The following is a 22,859-nucleotide window of genomic DNA, read 5'->3' as shown; positions in this document are numbered from 1 at the left end:
AAAACTGTCTCTCAGTTTCACGGCTATGCTCCCTCCGTCTTACCTCAGTCCCCCGTCTTTACTCTCTCTGACTTTTCAATTTCCAAAGACCTGCAGGGGCCAAAAGGCTAGCTCAAAAGAAGACTGTAAATGTTTAAAATTCCATCTCCTGGGATGTGAAAGAGGCATGGTTAGGGTGTGAGGTGGATTGGTAGTCCAACAACAAGAAACATGAAAGACCCTTCAGCATGATGACACCAAAGACTGAATGGCTCTCAAACTTTTGCTTTCTGCAGGGTACTGGTTAACGTACATGGAATGAGGCAATGCTACCAAGTGGGAGAAGACTGGCAGAATTTAAATCACTTTTTCCTATTTTGTTGAAAATTGTAAACCTGCTCTTTCAGCCTCAGAGTGTTTATCTGTAGATTATGTGAAGTTCAGCTAGTTTCACTGTTTCCATTTAACAATATTTATGTAAACCTGCTTTTAATCAATATGACAAAATCACATATATATATTTCAATAATATATCATCCACATAACATTGGATTTTATGTGCTTTCTTTTCATTATCTCCTCTCACACTAATTGATTTCCTTTCCCTCTGTAACTGTTATGTTTTTCAGAGTTTACTTCATTTAGAAATACTTATTATTTAGTTACCAGAAAGCACAAAATTGGTAGGTTTACTTGTTTAAAATGTTTGGTTCTTCCACTGTTTATCATAGTTTTAATATATTTGGTTTAGGTTAAAAGGTTTTATTAATGTCCATGCAAAAGAGAGAATATTAAGTGCTGAGAAGCAGAATTTCAAACCCTCATAATCTCTGAATACTTATTTAAGGAAAGATATGTGTTGAAGGTTTCAAACCTTACCCCATAATTAAATCAGTTAAGCCGATTACTGGTGGTGGAGGAAACGGAAAAATGCCACCACCTAGCAAGAAATCAAAGTTTACCTCTGCAGGATAAACACCAGCTCAATTGAAATATCTTTTCCAGCTCCATGCTTACTCTGTCAATCTTGTAGCATTTCCAATCACCAAAGCTCAACTCTAACAATTTCCCCCGTTTTCAGAGTTGCTATCATTTGAAATTAGTTTAAAAGGGTTGCTGAGTCTTGGTCCATTTGCTGCATGTCTTTCACTTCTCTCTGCTCCATCTTTCCTGTCTATCACTGTTCAATAAAGGGGACTAGAGTGTACAAAACTCTAAAAAAAAAAAAAAAAAAAAAAAAAAAAAGTACTGAAGCTAAAGGTAATGGTTTACTGTTTTTCTGTGGCAGTTTTAGTCATGTCTATGGCTTGGTTATGAAAAAAAAAAATCAGCTGGTAGGGCAACCTGACTCGCCCAAAACCAACAAGCACCTGGACTGCAGCTAATTAAGCTCCACCCAGTGAGCCTAATTGGGTTAATCAGCAGTGCTCACAGATGATGAAACAGCTAACTAGTCCAGTGTACAGCAAGTAGGGCAGACAGCAGCAGACACAAAGGCGAGTAATAGTACTCTAGATTTAAAACACTATCTGTCACAACATACAGCTAGCATGCCTGTGGATGCTCAGTCTTGTTAGCATGACCACTGACGACAGCAAATAAATGTTTTTTTTTCCTGTAACAGATAGTTGTTTCTATGTCATTAGCACATTTACCACTATAATCTATGACTTTCCTCCTGGTTCTGATTGGTTGTTTTTGGTCTTGCCTGGTTCATTTCTTCTGATGGGAGGAGGTGGAGGTCATCGATCATAGCACAGATTATCTGCCATAACTTACAATCACAATGTGGTGACCCTTTTAATAAATATGTGAAAAACATGCTCTTCATAAAAAATTTAAAAAAATGCATAAGACAAGTTAAGATTTGTTTTGGAGAATTAAAATATTGTTTGCTGTTTTGTAGAAACTGCTATTTAAGCTAAAATTTGCGATGGTAAGCCAATTCCAAGCTTTGTCTTTCTGTTTTTCTGTGCAGAGGTTGTCAAATGTCTTATAATTTAAACCATTACCTGGTAAACTTTGCAAGATGTGAATAAATTAACAATTGGATGCAGTTTGTAGTTGTTCTCACAGGTTTTTATTCTATATACTAAGTAAAAAAATTTGTCACTGGTTAATGTTTGAAATGGGTCTTGTTGGAAATATGACACACTATCCAAAGCTTCATGTTTGCAATGTGTCCTCATGACAATACTGGAAATGTCAAGATTATTATCAGTGGTGAGCTCAATGGTGTTTGGATGTCTTGTGATTTTCTTCAGTATTAATGCACCTATGCAATGTGGGTGAAAAGAAAAAAGTGCTGGTGGTTACTTTCAATTATGTCCTTTTTCATATTTAATGGTGTTTATCTGAGTGAAAGGTCAGCAGAGCTGTGTTTGTGCGCTTTTCCTAATGCTGTGGGAGGCATCTGGTATCCTGCTGCTTAGCCTGTTCTGTGTCTTTAAAAATGCACAGCGTTACACCACAGGGAGCAGTGACCCCCATGGCGCTAACCTATTGAGCAGTAAATATCAGGTAACGTAGCCAAGGAAATCCCACTTCTCACATCTTCCTTCACAACCTTTCACAGTGTTTCCAGAGATTAAGGACTTTAGCACCCATTTTATTTTTTTAGCTCCATATTGTCAGAGTAGGTAATCTAGAGCTTTATATTGATTTTTATTTTTGATAGGAGCAAAAAATAAAGCAAGACAGGCTAAATATTATCAAACAAACCAGATAAAAGTTCTGAGATTTCTCAAGTCGAGAAGTGACTAATAAATGTGATCAGCATTTGGAAATACTAGATTCCAGAACAACAGTATTTTCATAAAAATATGGAAACACCCAAGCAGCAAATTATGCCTTCTTCTGTATAACTGAAGCTTTGAAAAACTATCATTAGAGAATACAAAATAGAAGTACTGGGAGTTGGAAAAAGAAAAGCATCACAACTAAACTGAAACTCAATTGACACACCGAAAAGATGTACATATTTGTTTAAATGGCCACTATGTCATCACAGTGCAATATGAGATGGATAATGAAAGAAAAGAAAATCAAGCTACTTCACCTTCTCGCATTGCTACTATTTCAATCTGCAGAAATACAGAGCTCCTGGTCAAAAACAACCAATCATTTTCACATTTTCAACAAAGTCCTGTACTCCATCTGGAACCAAGGCGCAATACAAAATAAAGAAAAAATATTTTAATACTTGTTGCAGAAGCAACTATAAGGAATGATATTTCTTTCTTTTCATCAACAAGTTGAGAGACTGTGGGTTGTATTTAATAGAACTACAAATGTGCTTTCATACTGTATTGCAACTCTGCTGAGTTAATAATACATCCATGTATATTGCTTTGTGATGTAATTTCATCAGCTGCTTATATCTAAAATTATCCATCACTGAAAAAGATGGAAGAGAACAGAATTACCACCTCATCATTCTCTCACATTACATCTGTGTTGTGTAAACTATGCATTACAAATGACAACAATGCCTCTGAGTGACAGCAGCCAATGCTATTTTGTAGATGCAGATTATTCTATAACATGACTTTTATTTACAATTACCCACGTAGCGACACTTAATGTCAACAGTCATGAATACTTGTGCAGACTTTACCCCTTTGAAGTTTTGAGTCTTTAGAACTACTTTTTAATTTAGGCTTAATAAAAATGATTTATAAAATCTAAAAGTTAAAATCTGACAGAAATAAGGCATTTTCTACTTGCTGAACTGTAGTAATATTCTGCACACTGGTGATCTCTATACAATCCATGAGAATCTGTGACCCATCTTGTTGCACTAGAGATGAAACTAGAGGGAGCCTAATCATTCTTCACAAATTGCCATTTGTAGCAACCTGATTAGACTTCACTGAACCTCTTCAACCAGTTGAAATAAAAAAAGAATAGTATTAGCCTTTTATCTGGCACAATCTAGTGATTGCTATATTCAGTGTTCTCACTTCAACAAAGAATTGGTCCATTGTTATTTTTTAAAGAGAATTCTGTAAAGAGAAAAATAGAAAAGTAAACAAACTTTTCAGTGACTCACAATAACTGAATGAGATCTTTATAAGGCCTTGTCATCTACTGCCAACAAACATTTCTTTCAACACAGTGATGCCAATTGTCAGTAAGCCATTTATAAGGTAAAGATCTTAAAAAATAAGTTAATATCCACTGAAACTGAGCGTTTGCTTCAGAAAGTCTTTCATCTGGAGGTGAAAACTCCTCATCAGATCACATTCACCGACTTTCAAACCGCATTTCCCTTTCTATCTCCAAGGGCAGGGCAGAATGCATCATTAAAGATGCAACTGATTGCAAACAATGGACGTCTTCCTCGCCTCCCATCTGGCAGGCACTACAGCAGCCGCTATATTTTACAAGCTCAGGCAAAGCCTTTTCACTGAGCCTGTGACCCTGCTGAACTTGGCACATTAACCTGAAGCATTAGTACATTCATTACAGCTCTGCTTCAGTACTTTTTAGTAAGCACGTTAAGCACAGTCTTAACCTCTTCCTGGGTACAAGTTGCTGTTATTCTGCAAATTCTACAATTAAAGACACATCTTAATTGTATTTCATAGACATCATACCAATTTTATGAAAAAGTACAAAAACCTGAAGCTAATGACATGAAATTAAACCAAACAGGTTCCGTGTTTTAGAAAATCTGAGCTGACAGATTTAAAAGTCATATCATTAAATCGGAGCTGACAGAAGTAATCAAAAATAACAGCAGCTGAAAGGAGACAAAATGACAGCAAACAGTTCACATGCATCTGGATGTACAATTACACTCCATCAATCACAAACTGACTTCTTGTGCCACAGTTATACATCTACGTGATGACACAGTGTTACACTGCATCTACGCAGGTAGTGTGTGTAGCTCAAAACAAAATATATAAAAAAATCAGACCATATGTGCGATCACCGCTCAGTGTTTAAGAACATCCTGCCCCACTTTTCTGTTTCCTTCTGCCAACTTATAGAGTTTAGTGTTAGTCAGATAAATGTATTCATTCAACTGTGTGTGTGTTGTGCATCTTGAGTATTAGCAATCTTTTTCTATTTCTCTGGCCACTGCAGGCGATCACGTCTCCACCAGAGTGTCTCTGTGTGTTTTAGTCTCTACTTATGTGATGTGTGCATGCTTTGTGGGAAGAGATAGACATTCAGGGATAGACAAATTCCACTCAGTTCTAATGAGCTAGCGATGCCGCTCTTCCAACTCTGTCTCTCGGGTCCTCCTGCCAGCGCACCACTAAAAGGTTCGAATTAAAATTTCAAACCGAGCCGTGGCATGTTTCTCAGGCATTTATGTATAAAACATATATAGTTTTTGTCTGCTAAGGTCAGAACCCTACTGTCTAGTTCTCACTGCTGCTCAGAACGACCAAACATTTACAAGTCAACAAATTTCACAGTAAGTTACCCAGTGATGCCATTGTTCAGTCCACTACAAAATTTCAATCATTAAATGTCTATTAAATAAACCTATTTCTGCTGAATGAAGACAGCCCTATTTGTCTGATTAAGATCCCAAGGATCCCTAAAACTGAACATTGGTGGGTTGCTTCAAAGTGGGGAAAAGCATTTCAGTTTTATAGCAGGTGTGATCCTTTGAGCTTATACAAGGAACTGCTTTCTTGACCATCCTGTCACAATTATGTTTTCATGGCTACCTCATCTGTAATAGCATGTTTTCTAACAATCTGTGTAATCTCTCTATGAATATGGAGTAGTCTGACACTGGCAGCCTCACATTTTCTGCAATAATCTTTAACTGGCGCAGAACTCTGAGAACGTTTCCCACTCATTGCAGTCAGAGGGAATCATGCACTCTAAATACAAATATTTGCATATTTTTTCACAGATTACGGATCACACAGAGATGCTAAAATATGGGCTTATTTTTTTAAAATCATGCTCCCACAATATTATTAGCAAAATGTATGCTTTTCACTGCTTCAAAAATTGTGAGATCTACACAGAATGAGAAAATGTTAACTAGAAGTAAAAAGCAAATAGCCTAGGAATATGAATTGACAATTATTTGACTTTTAAGAAGCATAATTAGTTTGATTAAAAAATCCTGAAAATTCTTGTAGGATTTTACTAAAGACAATTCTGAAGTCCTGACTTGTGCATGAACACTTTACTCCGTAATCTTTGCATGCGTCAAAACTTATGACCAACTGTGGTCCTCCTATCCCTTATTGTTTCCTTGTCTCTTACACATGGACGTCACAATCGCAGATATAAAAATGTGATATCTTTGCAGTGCACTGTCTCACACTGTGTGAGGGTTTTCTGTGACAAAATTTTAATGTTTATTTTTGTTGTTATTATGCTACTAGGTCTCCCTTTCAATGGGGATCTTTGATCTAAATGGAACTAACCTGAGTAAATAGTTATATAAAATACAAAAAGTGCATAGTTAATGATAAGATTAATCATAGTTCCCCTCGCTCATCACTGTTAAATATGTAAACGTAAAATACATTATCCATTTGACCTTCTTGATAAAACAACTTTCTACAGTGGCCCTTTGTGGGCTATTTAGTATCTGTGACCGATAACAATATTTCTGTTTACAAGTAGCCTTGATTTATCACCAGTGGCTTGAATTTTTGTTTCAGTGCGTGGTAAGATCCTTTTAGTTGCAGCCAGAGCTGTGATGCTATCAGTACAACAGACACAGTGGCAAAAAAGTAACATCAAAACACAAAATTATTTACCTCTTGCTACAAATTCTCTTAAGGCTAAGTCTTGAAGGTGTGCACCAGGAACAAATCGGGGATAAGATGCCATCCCCACGCACCAGATTTGCTGCCACTTGACCACAACAATCTGACCACAAAGTTCCCTCTGTATGTTTCCAAGCAAAATATGTACTACATAATATAAAAATCAAATGAATCTCCTTTCTAGTGATGTTTACTTTTATCAAATCAACATTTAATACAAATTCTAGAACAAACCCAATTTATTTAGGGGATAAATACTGAGTTTGAACATGTGGAAGAATAAGTTGAATTGATGACAGGCAAGAGAGCTGGACTTGACTTAGCATCCCAAACTACTGAGACTGTAGTTTGGGATGATCATCCCACATTAACAATACAGAAGAGATGCCTTTGATTGGTACTATAAATTTGAACATAATTAGAGCAAAGTGGAAACTGACCCTTGGGGAAAAGGTGTTGAATTTTTTTTCATGTCACAAGTCCTTTAAGGAAATTCCACTTATTACTGAACTCATCAAAACAAAGATTAAAATAAGTAAGCTATGAGATACAAATCGCTATGAGATCGTACAAGGTGTTAAGAAAATGCAACATAAGAATATCTGCAGTTAAACTGTTCTATCACATATCTATTTCTGCCTTTCTACTCATACAAGTTTTGTTTATGTATGTATTTGAGTAACTGTTTGTCTTCCTAAGACTGAGGCTGATTGTCACGGCTGTTCAAAAACTCCACCAACTGGCACTGGGATTTGTGATTCAAGAAGAGTGAAGCTGTTGGGCTGATGTTTTCATAAAAAATAAAAAACCTTTTAAAAGACTGATGCTGTCATCTGCAAACATTATGCTGCATCAACCTAGTTTTTTTAGACATTTGCATCTCTTTTTGCTCCATTTTTGTGTCCCATGAAAGCACAGAGCACAAATAATATTCTGGTCTCAACATGTCCATCAAGCAGGCTAACCAGGTAACAGCTGTCCTTACTGTACTTGCAAATAATGATATCATAAACTCAGCAGGAGCAATAAAAACCAAAAAGTGGAAACGTATTTACTCACATTGCGCTTTATGTCTGATCAGAGTATATTAGCTTCTTTAAAGCTACAACAGAATCTCACTCTATCAGTGAGAAATCACATCGTTGACTTCATTTCTGCAAGTGATGTGGTTATTTTTAATGCACAACAGGTTGAAAAAGATGGTTGAATGATTCACCCCTTGAATGATGAAAAGCATTAAAATGTGGAACTGCAATTGTAGCAGATGTTTTGTTGTAAAAAAAAATGCACACTACTTATTTCTAATTTGTATCAGAAAGAAAAACAAAATAATAAAGAAAATTTTTTACTTTCTTATCCATCAATACTTTTTTTTTCTTTTTCAATGTCAACTTTTAAAACTGGAATGTTCAAGTATCGTGTTGATGAGTGTATGTAAACTACTGACCTGAACTGTATCTATAGGATTCAGTGACTACAACAGGGAATTAAATAATACAACTTGCTATTTTTCTCAGACATACATAGCGTATCCACATCCAGATGCCCAGATATTGGGAAAGAAGATAAAACAGGGAGAAAGGATGGGCAGAAACTGGCAGCAGAGAGAGAATATATTAAGTAGAGAAAGAAGTTGGAGAGAATTTTTTTGGTGTTTGTCAATTGCATCTCTTCCCCAGTCAGACGGCAATACTCAACTGGATGTTCTGAGCAGGCGTAAATCAGGTTTTTTAATGCACATTGAGTTGTCACTTGTGTTCTTATTTATCTTGCTGCCAAGAGATTTAATTTGGCTCTAAAGCCTTCAAATCAAAGTACATGCATTTTTATTGTTGAAGATTTTATCAAGTTAGAGAATGTGTTTCAGGAGTAATTTCTGAGTGTAATGCTAATCTTTCAATTTAGTTGCACCATGTGTTCTGCTTGTAGGGTTTGAATGATCCAAAATGCTAATCAAGCTACTGTGAAATTAGGTTATATCATCCCGCACAAGACTACAGTACATGAGGCATGGGTGGGAGAAGAAGACAAAGAGCAGCAATAGGAGATCAAAAGCACTCTGTGATAATAAGAGTCTCTTTCCATATCCTCTCTCTCGCCCTCTAAGTTTGTCCTCTCGTCCTCTTTTCCCCCCCCTCTTTCCTCCTTTGGCTGCCTCCGAATGGGAGATGATGCTTCACATATTAGTGAGCTGTGTCAGACAGTTAAACTGCCCTTTATCGATCTTCTACGCTTCAATCTTTCCAAGCAGCCGTTATGGTTTTAATGGCCTGTAATGGAGCTGGGTCTTCTTTGATGTCCAATTGCTCAGCAAGCCGTTGTTTTTGATGGAGTTTCAAAGGATGTTCCAAACACCAGCCACTGAGCAGCACATTTCATACACAAATTCTTAGTTCAATGAGGTTCTCCATGTCCCCATCTTAGGAAAAAAGAAAAAAAAAACATTCAAAAACAGAAGAAGGTAAACTGAGAACAGACATCTTTGTGATTTTTTTGTTGGCCAATAAAATTAGTTGTTAAACTCATGGAGCCAACGCATAAAAAGAAATGTGATGTTGCCTCAAAAAAGATCTTAAACTTTCTTTTGAAAATTGTTGACTTACTTCTACCACTAATTGTCAAATACCTAAAAATAGCAACATCTACTTGCATCTTTTTTCCTGGAAGCTTCAGCTCCATCTTGAAGAATACACACAGCTTGTGCTTCAAAGTCCTATGAAACTTCTGACCTAAATAAGTTATATCAAAGCTGAAGACCCCCCAAAGAGAAAAGAGGGCAATGGAAATAGATCATAGATGTAAGAGTGTATCTTAACCTTCAAAGGAGCACTCCGTAGTTAAAACTCTATTCAAAATAAACAAAAATAGGTTGCGAATATGTCTATTTTATTGTTGATGGTGACCAGTAGGTACCGCCGACATTATCAGCATAAGACCCACTTTCTCCCCTTTCTGAAAACTCCTGAATAATAACATTCAGATGCAAGGGTGGAAATCAGTATGTTCTCATGTTGGATTCCTTTTGAATTTTGTTCATAGACTTTGGTGTCAAAAGAGTCTGTAAAGGGTTAAGAAGCTGTTTTATAGTCATTGTTTCCACTTCAAAAGGAAGAAGCAAAGCAGCAAGAGATTCTTCGAAAGCCCTCGTTTTTATTAGTGGCTTTGAAGAAGTGTGTTTATTCAATATGTGACGCTGACGGTTGCAACATGTTAACTGGATGCATTCAACAAATGTTGGTAATTAGCAAATGACTGTGTTTCCTGTCAGATTGCGTGTATTCAGAACTGTGAACGGGCACAACAGAGAGCGTGAACTCTCCTACTACACCCTGGTGTATTCTACGAGGATGGAGGCATAGATGAGAAAAATAACTGTTTCAATGATGCACACAGAAACATAATTGTTTTTTTTTGTTGTTTTGTTTTTTTTTTTTTTTACATCTGTTTGTGCCATGGGGCATCAAGACAAATTGAAGCAGAAGTTTTTTTTGTTTTTGTTTTTTTTTTCACATTTGTCTGTAAAGCAGGTTTATGTATCTTCGTTCAGTGTTAAATGCCAATGGATTTCTTTACTTTTGTGTTTAAAACTAGAATATGATTAAAAGTGTAAACATTAGTGATAGCACACCCTTCTCCCTAAGGGGGGTCAAAGGTGTGCCGGTGCCTATCTCCAGCTAACGTTCCGGACGAGAGGCGGGGTACACCCTGGAAGGTCGCCAGTCTGTAGCAGAGCAATACAGAGACAGACAGGACAAACAACCATACCTAGGAAGAATTCAGAGAGACCAATTAACCTAACAGTCATGTTTTTGGACTGTGGGAGGAAGCCAGAGTACCCAGAGAGAACCCACACATGCACAGGGAGAACATGCAAACTCCACACAGAAAGACCCCGGATGGGGAATCGAACCCAGGACCTGTGCAGCTGATAGCAAATTACTTCATCAAAATAGACCTAAAATGACTGACACAAAAAGAGGGATCCTGCCTTCTGCTTCGCTTTGGTCACAGTAATAAACTTTGAGAAACTAAAAAATGTGGCTTAACAGGCATCCTTAAGAATCCTGACTTTTCCCAAAGCTACAATCTGAGAGAAATGAGAGAGAGTCAGCAATTAATCCCCAAGAGTGGACCTGATGGTCAGCAAAAAACACAAGTAGCAGTAAAGCAAATATGAAGATAAATGGTTTATCATCAAGTCTTCAGAGACCAGCTCAGCAAGAAGTTAACCGGAATGTTTCTATTTTTCACCTTTTACAGACCTCTGATTGTTGAACAAAAGTCAGAGCTGAACATAAAAGGCAATATCAAGGCTGTTTATAGAAGGAGACGGCAGACTAAAATCAGAGAGGACACTAAAAATCTTTCTGAATGCACACTGGAGAGTAAAGGTGCATAATTCATTGCTGAGCAATGCTGACCCTCACCTCTAAATATTGCTATCTGCTCTTTTTCAGCGCTTCATTTAGAATGCAAATACATGCAAAAGGCACCTAGTAAGTGCAGCAGGTATGAGCATTTTGCCTCTGATTACAGATGGGAAAATATAAATATAGTTTTCTACCACTAATGAGGCAAGTAAAGAACTGCCAAAGGAGAAAAGTTATCTGGGAAGTGAGCTCTAAGTCCTAAGATTAGACACAGAGGCTGCACTCAAAATTGCAAGAACATCACCTTGCTGCGCCAGGGACTTGTTTTACAGTCCTCAACAATCAAAGGACTGTAAAAGTTGTGAAATGCAAACTGTGAGAAATGGGGGCACAATTAATCCATTTTCTCTAAAACACTGCCTTGGCAAAATAAATAAACAATAGTAAAACTTAGCAAATATCAATGAATTGAAGGAGAGAATTTTTTTGCTAACCATTTCTGAACAAAAGCAAAAAATAAATAAAATAGAAGAACAATTGTATGTTACCTGCATGTGCATATTTTCAGTAGGGTAACACAGGTACAGTGCTTTTTTTCAAAAAGGCAAGTACAGATGGATGCTCAGAATTAGTTACAATAAATGATTGAAACATTGCATATAATATAGATCATTTAGTTTTTGATCAATATTTGTAATAATACAAAAGTCATATAATTTACTTTCATGGTTAAAAAAAGCAGTCTAATTAAATTTGTTTCTCATTTACCCAGGATACATTAAAAAATAAGGATCTGGCTCTGCACTGCACAGAGATTTTATCCTAAACTTTGGAAGTGATGAAATATTGATATGGTACACATGAGGATTTGACGTAAGTGAGGCAGAATACTGCAGTGCTAGGCATTACATGTTTTATTGAAGCATCCAGTGTAGCACTCAGGCAGAGTGAGAAAGAAACTTGGGAGGAAAAGAAGACCCTCAAGACGTTTAAAAACCCAGAAAATTTTAACAGATTTTGGAGATGCAGGTCTGACTTTAAACTGCCTGATTTAATGAGGCAACAACAATCGATACAGTCAGCACACAAGAAAAAGGAGGCCAACATAGAGGCAAACATTAGATCCACGTCCAGATGTTGGCCAAAATGTGCTAACAGGAAGCATTCAGCTATTCCTTGAAAATATCAGTGTCTGTTCAATGGTTTCAAAAAGATGTATTATACTAAGAGTCAATGTAAAACTTTTCTTAAAGTTTTACTCCAAGGCAAATGATGCTAAACCAGTTTTGTCACAAAATTCGAGTTAAATAAAACTCATTATTTCCCTCGTTTTTCCTGGCAAGTTAAAAAATGTTAAAGGATATACTTTTTATTAAAAAAAACATAGTTTTTGGCAAAATTGTTAAGACCATTACGACGTTGTTACAGTACAATATGAGACAGATGATTTTCTAAAAAAAAAAATAATAATAATAATTTATGGTCCTGGGCACCTGGGCAGAAACAACCAATCAGAGCAAGAGCAGGGTCATAGCGCTGTCAATCAATCTCATGTATGCACTGCTCACACCCTCCCACTTTTTTCTGTTATACTACAGCTGGTTCACCACAACAGACCCTGTCAGGACTTTTACCACCACTATGATGGTGGATAAACTTCTTTTTTGCAACAGGCAATGATGCATTTCTGCAGACCACTAAAGTAGCACTGAGATGTGGTGGAGGAGCTCAATCTTAGTTGTCTGTCTCATACTATGGAATAACAACACGGTGACTCTTTTAACAAATACGTAAAATTTACAATACCTACTCTACTTCATGGCCAGTGACTAATACTTATAATGTATAAAAAGGATCTACACGTTTTATTTCAGATGGGTTTTACAAAACCATCTGAAATGACATTTAACCAGTCATTATGAGACTATAAGCTTGTGTTATCCAAATAATTCAACCTTATGAGGTTACATCTCCGTAATCCAGCCCCCAGAGAAAAGATTAAAATGTATTTTTTTTATTATTATTTTTTTTAAATCTTTTGGAGCCAAGAACAGAACACAATGAAAACAGAAATTGTTCTTGGCAAGTAATTTGTATTTGGCCAACAAACATGTCAATTTGTTTTAATGCTAGAATGTATAAAACATACCATCTGCTATTTAACATTTGTAAAGATAAATTCAAAATTCAGCAGATATTAGGGATTCCAGACAGCAGTTGAAATAAGCATTTCTGCTTGGTGGAATTAGTTTCAGGAAGCAAGCTAAAAAAATTTTATTTTATTTTTTTAAATGAAACATCAGAATTGCTTTTTGTCTAATGATACTATAGCTAAAAATCATGCTTATTTCCATGCCCTTGTTTTCTACTGCTTGCCATTTAAGCTATTTTTAACTACATTGAACTTCTAAAACACATTTACAAAAATAACAGTTTTATTTACATCCAGAGGCGAACTCATGCCTTTGTGAAGATAATGCAATATGAGTTTATTTCAGTTGAGCCTGGCACTTCCTTAGGTACCACCACTAATTGAAACAATTTTTATGACTGAATGATTGACCGTCTTCTTTATTTTCTTTAGTGACTGTTCTCAGCTATAGATTCTGTAGATAACATCCTGCTAGCTTTCTGTTTTGATGTTGTAATGATGAGCTTATTAAGTGTGGCTGATTTAATCACCATGGAAAGCAAAAATTATAACTTTTGTCAGCAATTGGATAGAAATATAAAGTTTAAAACTTGATTACAACAAAATAGGAGGAAGACAGGAGAGCTGCGAGGTGCAAGATCCACTTATCTGACCTTCTGGCATATGGTTCGGACAGGCTGTTCTGTATTTTTTCTTTTTCTCCTTGAAACAATAACATTATTCTAGCTTAAAACTATTATAATCTCTTAAAGCTGTATCTGATGTCAAAGTTGGGAATACAAGTCTCTCCACTAAAAAGATATGTTCAGATTTAGTCATTAATGTACTATAAATTTACTAATTGCATTGAATTAATGAAATGCAAAAAAGAGAAAGGATATTTGAAATTTACTCGTTGATCAATCAGATTTTATGTTATTTTAGCAATCTAAAAGTTGAGTTGTATTGAAGAGATACAATTAAGTGTAAACCCCGTAGTATTAATCTCTTTTTTGTTTTATGCACTTACTTGATTTTCAGTTGGTTAACCATTACCTGCTCATCAGTCTAGATTAGAAAGAATTTTAGCTTTGCCATTCTTGGTGGAGTCTCACTCTGAGACTGTGGGACTTCCAGCACATTCTTAGCAAAATGTTCCTGTGCAATATTCAAAGCACGTGATTACGTGTATGCTTTACCTGCCGGGATCCAGGTACTAAGTTCTGGACTGTTTCATGGGCATCTTTGCCCAACCTGCATGTTGGATCTTGTTAGGTGTGGTATACCCTTGCCCCTATTGTGCTAGTGTTGCTGTGATTATTGATTTTGCCCAATCCTTTGGTACAGTCTTATCAAGTTATTTGCAATGTCTGCCACTTCCCGTATCAGCAGGTAATACATGCAATGCAAAAGTATTTTTCAACTTGATCATTCCTCCCGGTATTCACCGTACACGCCAGGTTTCTGCTTCTTAAGACATTTATTTAGCAATTCATTTTTAGGGAGCATCTTCTTGATTTCATACTGGATACTTTCATATTCATACTTTGCGTTTGTCCATATTATTAAATTTCCAATACATTTTGAAGGAATTTGTAGTTGTAATGTAGTGACAGCAGAAAATAGCTTGCACTGTGTTAAAGAATAAAAAAATGCAGACAAAACAAAAACATAAATTTTTTTTGCAAGGTTCTGCGAAACTCTTATCTTGGTAGCCATTAGTATGCAACTCTGGTTTCACCAAATCACTTGATGCAATGTGCTGAGGCAGCCACACAATGTGTATTTTGGGAAAAGGCTGGCCTCAATTTGTTGGTGTCAGTATTTGTATTGATAGCAAAGAAGACCTTACTGGGTAAAGTGCTCTGGAGAACAAATTGCTCCAAACAGTGTGTTCTTTAAAGCAAAAGAGTGCCTCTGCTGCTCTCAGAGGTATCATTCTCAAACAAACTAATAAAAACTGAGAGTGGAGCAAACACGCATACAAGTCTAAGGACACCTCAAACTAGTCATGACTTGAACCTACTATGTAGACTGGTATTACCACTGAGAAAAAAAAAAAAACTAACCCAAACATGCCCAACTTTTATCACCTTTCCTTGTTGATATTTTTCCTCTTAAGAGAAAAATAATGAGCTAAGAGCAATATGAAGAGAAGCAGATTGTAGGTAACTGCAAGCAGGAGAAATGTAAAACGTTCTGTGACATTCAGTTCAAAATGCAGGCTCTTCAATTATGCTCTCTCTTACAAGCCCAAGCTTCCTCCCTCCTTATCAACGCTCGATAACCTTTGCAAGGTTTACAACAAATTAAATGATTTATTTAGAAAGAGGCAGTTTCCCTCTCTGCTACGTACAGAGCAGAGTCAAAGACACAGCGAGCCAGAGCTCCGGGGGTCAAAAGTTTGCAAAATGTAAGAATTAAAGGTTTTTAATTTTCCAAGTGTGCAGTCTTGATGCTGCGCTGAACTAATACCCACAAATGTCAATATCAGAGGCTGGTGTAAATGAATAGCAAAATATGAAAGTAGGTAATTAGCTCAACAGATCTAGTTCAAGCTTGTGGCAAAAATCCCACTAAGCCAGTTTTTAAATATTAGCTGTGAAAGCATTTGGAAACTGTACAGAAAAAATGTATTAAAAAGTAAAGCCAATATTTGTGAAATATAGCAAAAGGAGAGAGGCCTTGAGCTCTCTTAAAGTTTGTATATTATTAAGTAACATGCCATGTGACAGGATGTATCAACAGTGTGGCACACACACACACACATGCACATTATGTGTGCTCACATATCCACCAAACCCCTACCTGAACCAGATTCCAGCCCTCCAAAGACTCTGCAATAATGGAGGTCACAGAAGGGCACACACCTCCGAAGATCATCAGATGTTTGGGACCGTAGCATATGGCATCAAAAAAGGCCCTCAGTCCTTTAGCATTGTCACACTGCAGACACAGACAGAGTGGAGAGGGAAAGTAGGGGTGGGGGAATTAGAGGAACACAAGGAGGGAACAAAAAGAAAGAGTTTGATTAGACTTTATGACAATATCAGTAATTCAAACTATGATGAAAAAAAAGTAGCTTTGGTTCCAGAAAATGCGCCCTCCTCTCATCCAGTTAGATGCATTTAATTCTAAGTGTAATCAGATTACACTGCATCAGAATCATGTCGCCAGATGATTCGTCACTAACAGGGATCAAAAGTATTCATCACAAATTCTGTGCCTTGAAACAATATTTCAAAAGCAATGAGGAAAAATAAAACTAATTTCAGTTTAATCCAGTGATAGAATATAAACACAGCCGACACATTAATGATAAATCTTGTGCATAGGCATAGAGTCTGTGGCATGTAAATGGTGTAAGTAGCAACATAAATGCTAAGATTTGCTTTAAGCACTTCGGTGTGTGTGTGTGTGTGTGTGTGTGGGGGGGGGTGCGTGTGTGTGTGTGTGTGTGTGTGCCTGTGTGTGGGTGTGTGTGTGTGTGTGCGGTGTGTGTGGGTGTGGGTGCGTGTGGGGTGTGTGTGTTGGGTGTGTGCATGTGTGTGTGGGTGTGGGTGTGTGTGTGTGTGTGTGTGGGGGGGGGGGGGGTGTGTGCGTGTGTGAGTGTGGGTGCGTGTCTGTGGGGGTGTGTGTGTGGGTGTGCGTGTGTGTGTGGGGGGGGGTCTGCGTGTGCGTGTGTGTGTGCGTGTGTGTGTGTGGGTGTGTGTGTGGGGGGGTGTGTGTGTGGGTGTGTGTGTGTGGGTGCGTGTGTGTGTGCGTGTGTGTGTGCGTGCGTGTGTGTGTGCGTGCGTGTGTGTGTGTGTTGTGTTTGTGTGTGTGTGTTTGGGGGGGGGATGTAGGGGTGTGTGCTGTGTGTGTGTGTGCGTGTGTGTGTGTGTGTTGTGTGTGTGTGCGTGTGTGTGTGTGTGTTTGTGTGTGTGTGTGTTTTGGGGGGGGATGTAGGGGTGTGTGTGTGTGTGTGTGTGTGTGTGTGTGTGTGTGTGTGTGTGTGTGCGTGTGTGGTGTGTGTGTGTGTGTGTGTGTGTGTGTGTGTGGCGTGTGTGTGCGGGTGTGCGTGTGTGTGTGTGTGTGTGTGTGGCGTGTGTGCGTGTGTGTGTGCGTGTTTGTGTGTGTGTGTGTGTTTGGGGGGGGGATGTGGGGTGTGTGTGCGTGTGTGTGTGTGTGTGTGTGTGTGTGTGTGTGTGCGTGTGTGTGTGTGTGTGTGTGTGCGTACGCTAAAACACCAGTAAAACCATCTAGCTCAGAGGCTTTGATTCAACTCTCCTCTGTTTCGGTGCTACATAATGCACCCATTTCATGTTACCATGGCAACCAGAAGAAGGAGCTCTCCTCAGTCTTTTTACTACTCAATGTAAAAAGATTGTGTTGTTACTACTGATTGCAACATAATTGTCTGCTAACTGTTATTGCTGTGATTCCAAGACATCCGCAGTTTACCATGATATGCCAATCAGCATGAGACACTTTCCTGCTCACTTTTTCCAATTGACCACTTAATTCTGGATGTGTTCATAAATTAATGCCAAGTGGGCTTGTGTTTGTTTTATTTTTCGACCGTAATAGCTATAAGCCGTGACTGGATGAAAACACTAACCAACAGGGCCACTCGTTGTTGGAGGTTTGAAAGCTGATGATTGTTTTTGAAAAGTGTTTTATGACACACAAAAGCAGTGCTTAAGTGAATGTTATTGGGTTTTATTGGTGTATTTATATTTTGTGAAATTTTGAAAAGTAGTATAATGCACTTCTTTCTGTTTTTCTCCAACAAAAGCCTGCATTTGTGGACACGATCGGTTTTTTTAACATTTGAGAAGAAAACCAACAGATGAGGCAATTTAAATACCATTAGATGGTTACTACATCAAGCTGTTGATGTAGTAACCAATGACACAAGGATCACAAATGTTTTTCTGGAGGAGAAAAGCTCTGAAAATTCAGAAATGAAAATAAAACAAATCAGCTCCAGCTGATGACAGAATTATTCAGCTATTAAATTAAATTAATTTATATCTAACTGTGACCTTGTGCATGTGCTAATTGTGTTTTCTTGGTATTTTAGGATACGGTAACATACAACCTAAAGGTTTGGTGTCTTCACTAATTTTCTTTAAAAAGAAAAAGAAAAAAACTTAAGACGCCTACATAAAACTGTTATATTTTTAAATTAAACATTAAATTACACACAGATGAAGTGTGATGTCATACTTTTCAGAGTTTAACTTTTATGTACTTATTTAAAAAAAACTCTGTGCATATACACATTTGAGAACCCTTTCATATTATATTCACCTCCTCATTCTCAGATTGATGCTTCGTCGTCATTTCAAACTTTTGTGAGGTGAATGTATTTTTAATCATGGTACAAGCACATAGAAGCTTTTCCTTTCTGAATCCCAGCAGAGCAAAGCATGCAGTAGTGCTGGTCAAAAATAGACTTGATTGCAGATGTGCCTCAGGTGAAATGAGAGAGAGAAGATGTGATTAGACACAGTGGGTAGTCCTTATCGTGGCCACACAGCTGAATGAAACAGTAGGCTATTAAAGAAGATATCCCATTAGCACATGCTTATTCTTCAATTTTTTTTCTCCAGCCGGCAGGGAAAAGGTGGGCTGGTATTGATGGATTGTGACTCAATTGGTTACCATGCAACAAAGAAGAAGTGTGGGCAGCTAAACTTGTCAAAGTGAACACAATAAGTCTCAGTGATGTAGGCTTAAGCCAATTTACTTACAACGTAACAATGGGATGTAGGCGGAAAATGTTTTATGCTATTGTGTTTTAATCCAGTCACTGACTCAACAATAATTTCATAATTATGTGAAATGTAGTAAAGAAGATATATAAAAAAAGTAGCATCATATTCCAGTAATAATGTCCAACCATCCAAACAAGTATGGACTTTCTTCAGGACTCTCTTTACAAAACACTGTATTTTGTTCCAATTTGCTTCATTCATCCCCAACTACGTTTGCCCACAAACTTGCACACGAGCACACAATCTGTTGTGACTGCTCATAAAGCCTTGACCGCTGTGTTGTCATGCCAACAGTGTGACTATTCACACTTTGAGGCAGCAGATGAGCCAGGATGCCGCAGCAGGCCCGTTGCAGCAATTGCTATATTTAGTCTCTCATTAGGTCGCATAACCACTACAACTCTGATCAAGTTATTCAGCTGTAGAGATGCTGTAGAGGTTTGAATAGGCAGAATTCAAACAGAAAACCTCGAGGTGAAAGGAGCTCAGAAGGGGAAAAAAAGTATAAAGAGGAGAGAAGATACTCAAAGTAAGGACAGAGGAAGGACAGGGAAACAAAAAAAAAGACTTGAGTAAGGACATTAGATCATGAGCCACAATTATCAACGTGCTCTCTACTACAGTCATAAAAGTATTTTAAAACTCAAAGGTGTAACTTTGTTTGTTGACACAACTGCTGAAGCTGATCAGAGAGTGAAAATATTTTCAATATAATTGAAACTTATTTTTTAGTTTCAATTATTTTAGTTTAAATTGAAACTAAAATATAAGATAAAATTTAAAGCAGACCTGAGCCATTGGTATCTGACCTGCAGATTTCTAAACTGCGACTTTAGTTCTCAGTGGCAAGTCGACCTGAGAGCTATTCAGAGCATGGCCCATATAAAAAAAGATTTCGCAAGAATGTTGCTTAAAGGACGTTTTTCGTGATACAAATTTCATGGAGGCCATTGTGGATGTTGTTTTTGAAACTGTAAAACTCCCATCACTTATGCTTTCTGGAATTGCATAGAATGTTATTTAGGCCCAACATTAACAATATTGTTCGACATGGATCACAGCTGAATTTGTTATGTGTGAGTCAGCAGGAAAATCATGTGGAAAATGAGTAATGAAAGGCAAAAAAAAAAAAAGCTAGTCAAAGTAAATATATGTGTGCGTAGATTTTCATACACAAGATATTTCAAGGTGCTTTTCATGAAAATAAGGGGAACTGAGTATTGCTGACTTCTGATTACTTTAAATGATGGAATGCTACCTTTCAAAACATTGTCACTGCATAGTAGAAGTTAAATATATTCAACCTGATACTAATATAATGCGTGTTATCTGTTCATATTCAAACAGAGTGAAAATAAAATGTGATTAAATGTCATTATCAATTTAAAACTTGATGGGTAAAAATAGATTATGATAGAATTTTTTTGACACCTTTTGTCAAAATGACAAATAATAAAGAAATCTAGTGTGACCTCTGATCTATTCATAACTATAAATAACCAATTGGGGCACCACCTGATCTCCAGGAAAATAACAACCAATCAGAACTAGTCCAACCCTGACATTAGTTTGAATGGAATCTGAATCTGAAATGCCAAGTTTGACATTTCAGATTCTCCTTTTTTAGATCCAAGTTTTTATTAAAGTTCTATAATGTTGAGCAAACATTTTGATCTCTCAAAATAACTACATTTTATGTAAAATTTGAATCATTATATTTATTACTTTTTCCAGTAAAAGTAATAAATATATTTAGATTGGAGTTTCAGTGTCAGCATTTGTTAAACTGTATTGTCCAAAATGTGAAAACAAATATCTTTACTCTAAAAACTATAAAATTTAGAAAACAAAAATGCCACTGTTACAAAACATCACTTAATTCTGCAGCAAATCAGCAAGAAATCCAACAACATTTTACTTCTATCCATCCCTGAGTCTGGAATGTAATTCCTGGCATTTGGAGGCCATTTGGAGCAAATCAATGGGGATACCGCCCATAGCAATCTATTTGACTGGTTGTGAGATGGCAAAGGAAAGGGTATGTTGAGGGGAGTGATGGTAAATGAACCTGAAAATGGAAATTCAAGACAGGTGTATAACACTGTAATGTTGATCCAAAAACTAAGAAATGAACTTCAAGTGAGCAAGAATTCAAAGTCAAAAAGAAAACCTTTTTCTGTCTTCATTTTTGTAAAGATCTTGTGCCCAGTCTGACATTTCGCTTGTGCTTATGACAACTTACCAAAGATTTTATTTTCAGATACTCCTTTAAACTTTCTTCTGACTACAATTTATTTGCAGCGACCTTTACAAGAGGCTAGTGAGATAAACACCAATTGATCATTATATAATAACAATTGTCTTTCTTTTGTTCTGATAATAAATCACAATAAGTTATAAGCGTCCTTGGAATGCTGTTGCAAAAAACTGTGTAGCTGTTGTACGTGATAAATTGCTTGCATTAAATATTTTTGATCTCATAAAAAGAATATGCTTAGAGGTCTGCATGCATGATTGCTTCAGTGTTTGAGGTTATTCTTCTGAAACTAAAAGTACAGTGTGAAAACCCAGAAATCTTTCCTGTCACGCGAGTACTTCTGTGAGTACTCACAAGTTTTACGTATTTTGTGATGTTCCCCAACAAAGAGTTTTATTGGCATTTTACATGGTAGACCAATGCAAAGTAGCATACAAAATAAAAATGCCTGCCATTTATTTGTGCTCTGGTTCCTTTCATTCTGACATCTTTCAGTAACATCAAATTCAACCAACTGCCTTCCTGAAATCACCCAGTTATTAAATAGAGTTCACTCATGTGGTATAAAGCTCCTCTTTTGGACTTTTCAGTCAACAAGACTAAATGGAAGTTGAAAGACAAAACAAACAAAAAAAACTGCTACAAAATAGAACAGTTTACAAAACTTTTACAATTATAATAATAGAAAATAAAATTATTTTTGCATTATTATTGCTTCTTTATATAAGAAGTAATAACTCAACCAAACCTTAATTCATGTGTTCAGTCAGCTGACCCTCTCAACATGGTTAACAAAATTTAGCAGCAAATGTTAGGAGACAAAATGCTGCCTGCTGTTTGGAGTCAAATCCTCTAAAGTAACAACACTGCATGCAGCATTAGTCAGAGGAGACCACCAGAGTGTCAACATGAGTACTGTTTGTGGGCATGTGCATTTTTCGTGTACCTGATATTGTCATAAAAACAACGGCTGATCAGAGCACCGGCAGCCGCTAACCATGATGAAATGCCTTGTTAACGCTGCAAAAAGAGGCAGCTGCACCTGTCCCTCACCTAATGACCAATTACTGCCCCAAATCAGCAACCTGAGGCCTGGCATTATGCATACATGAGAGAGAAATGCTGAAAGACCGAAGCAACAAAGAGAACACAAGACCAGGTTGAGAGACCTAGTGTCTCTATGCCTCTGCTGCAATGTTGTCAGAGGCAGAACGCTCTGCCCACATACTGTATTTATTCATGACAACAGCACAGATGATCACAACGAGCAACATTTGCAGGGGGCAAAAAAAATGCAGCGCATGTACTTTCAAACTGGCATTTGTTAGCAAGCACATTTTTTAGGATGGGGGGTGCAGGGAGGTAACTAGGGGTTATGACCTCCAATAATCTAATCCAGTAACTAAAGCCCTGCCAATAAAATCACATAATTCTGATTTGTTGCATGGTTAACTTGTAGATTTTATTAATATTTACTCAATTTTCAGCTAACTTGTTCCATGTTCAATCATCTGGTAATGTAACCCCTCTCTCCCTCTAGAAGACGTTTCGGCAAATTTTCATACCTGGTGGAACAAAGTATGCTTTACGCCATTGTTGGTGAGA

At 37.1% G+C, this 22,859-nt stretch overlaps 1 protein-coding gene across 4 annotated transcripts in view; it reads right to left on the bottom strand.

The window, feature by feature from the left end:
* gabbr2 (gamma-aminobutyric acid (GABA) B receptor, 2) overlaps nt 1-22,859 on the bottom strand; it is a 184,754-nt gene that overhangs the window by 111,668 nt on the left and 50,227 nt on the right. For all 4 annotated transcript variants that reach the window (XR_008608051.1, XM_055058793.1, XM_055058792.1 and 1 more), the window contains exon 2: nt 16,044-16,181. Coding sequence is in view for 3 of the 4 variants with exons in the window: in XM_055058793.1 (XP_054914768.1) it covers nt 16,044-16,181 (138 nt within the window). In the remaining variant the exon portion in view is untranslated. The remainder of the gene's footprint in view (nt 1-16,043; nt 16,182-22,859) is intronic.

Source organism: Poeciliopsis prolifica, unplaced genomic scaffold, assembly GCF_027474105.1.
Source record: "Poeciliopsis prolifica strain line A6 unplaced genomic scaffold, Auburn_PproV2 SCAFFOLD052, whole genome shotgun sequence".
NCBI lineage: Eukaryota > Metazoa > Chordata > Actinopteri > Cyprinodontiformes > Poeciliidae > Poeciliopsis > Poeciliopsis prolifica.
This window is presented reverse-complemented; position numbering and strand designations above follow the sequence as displayed.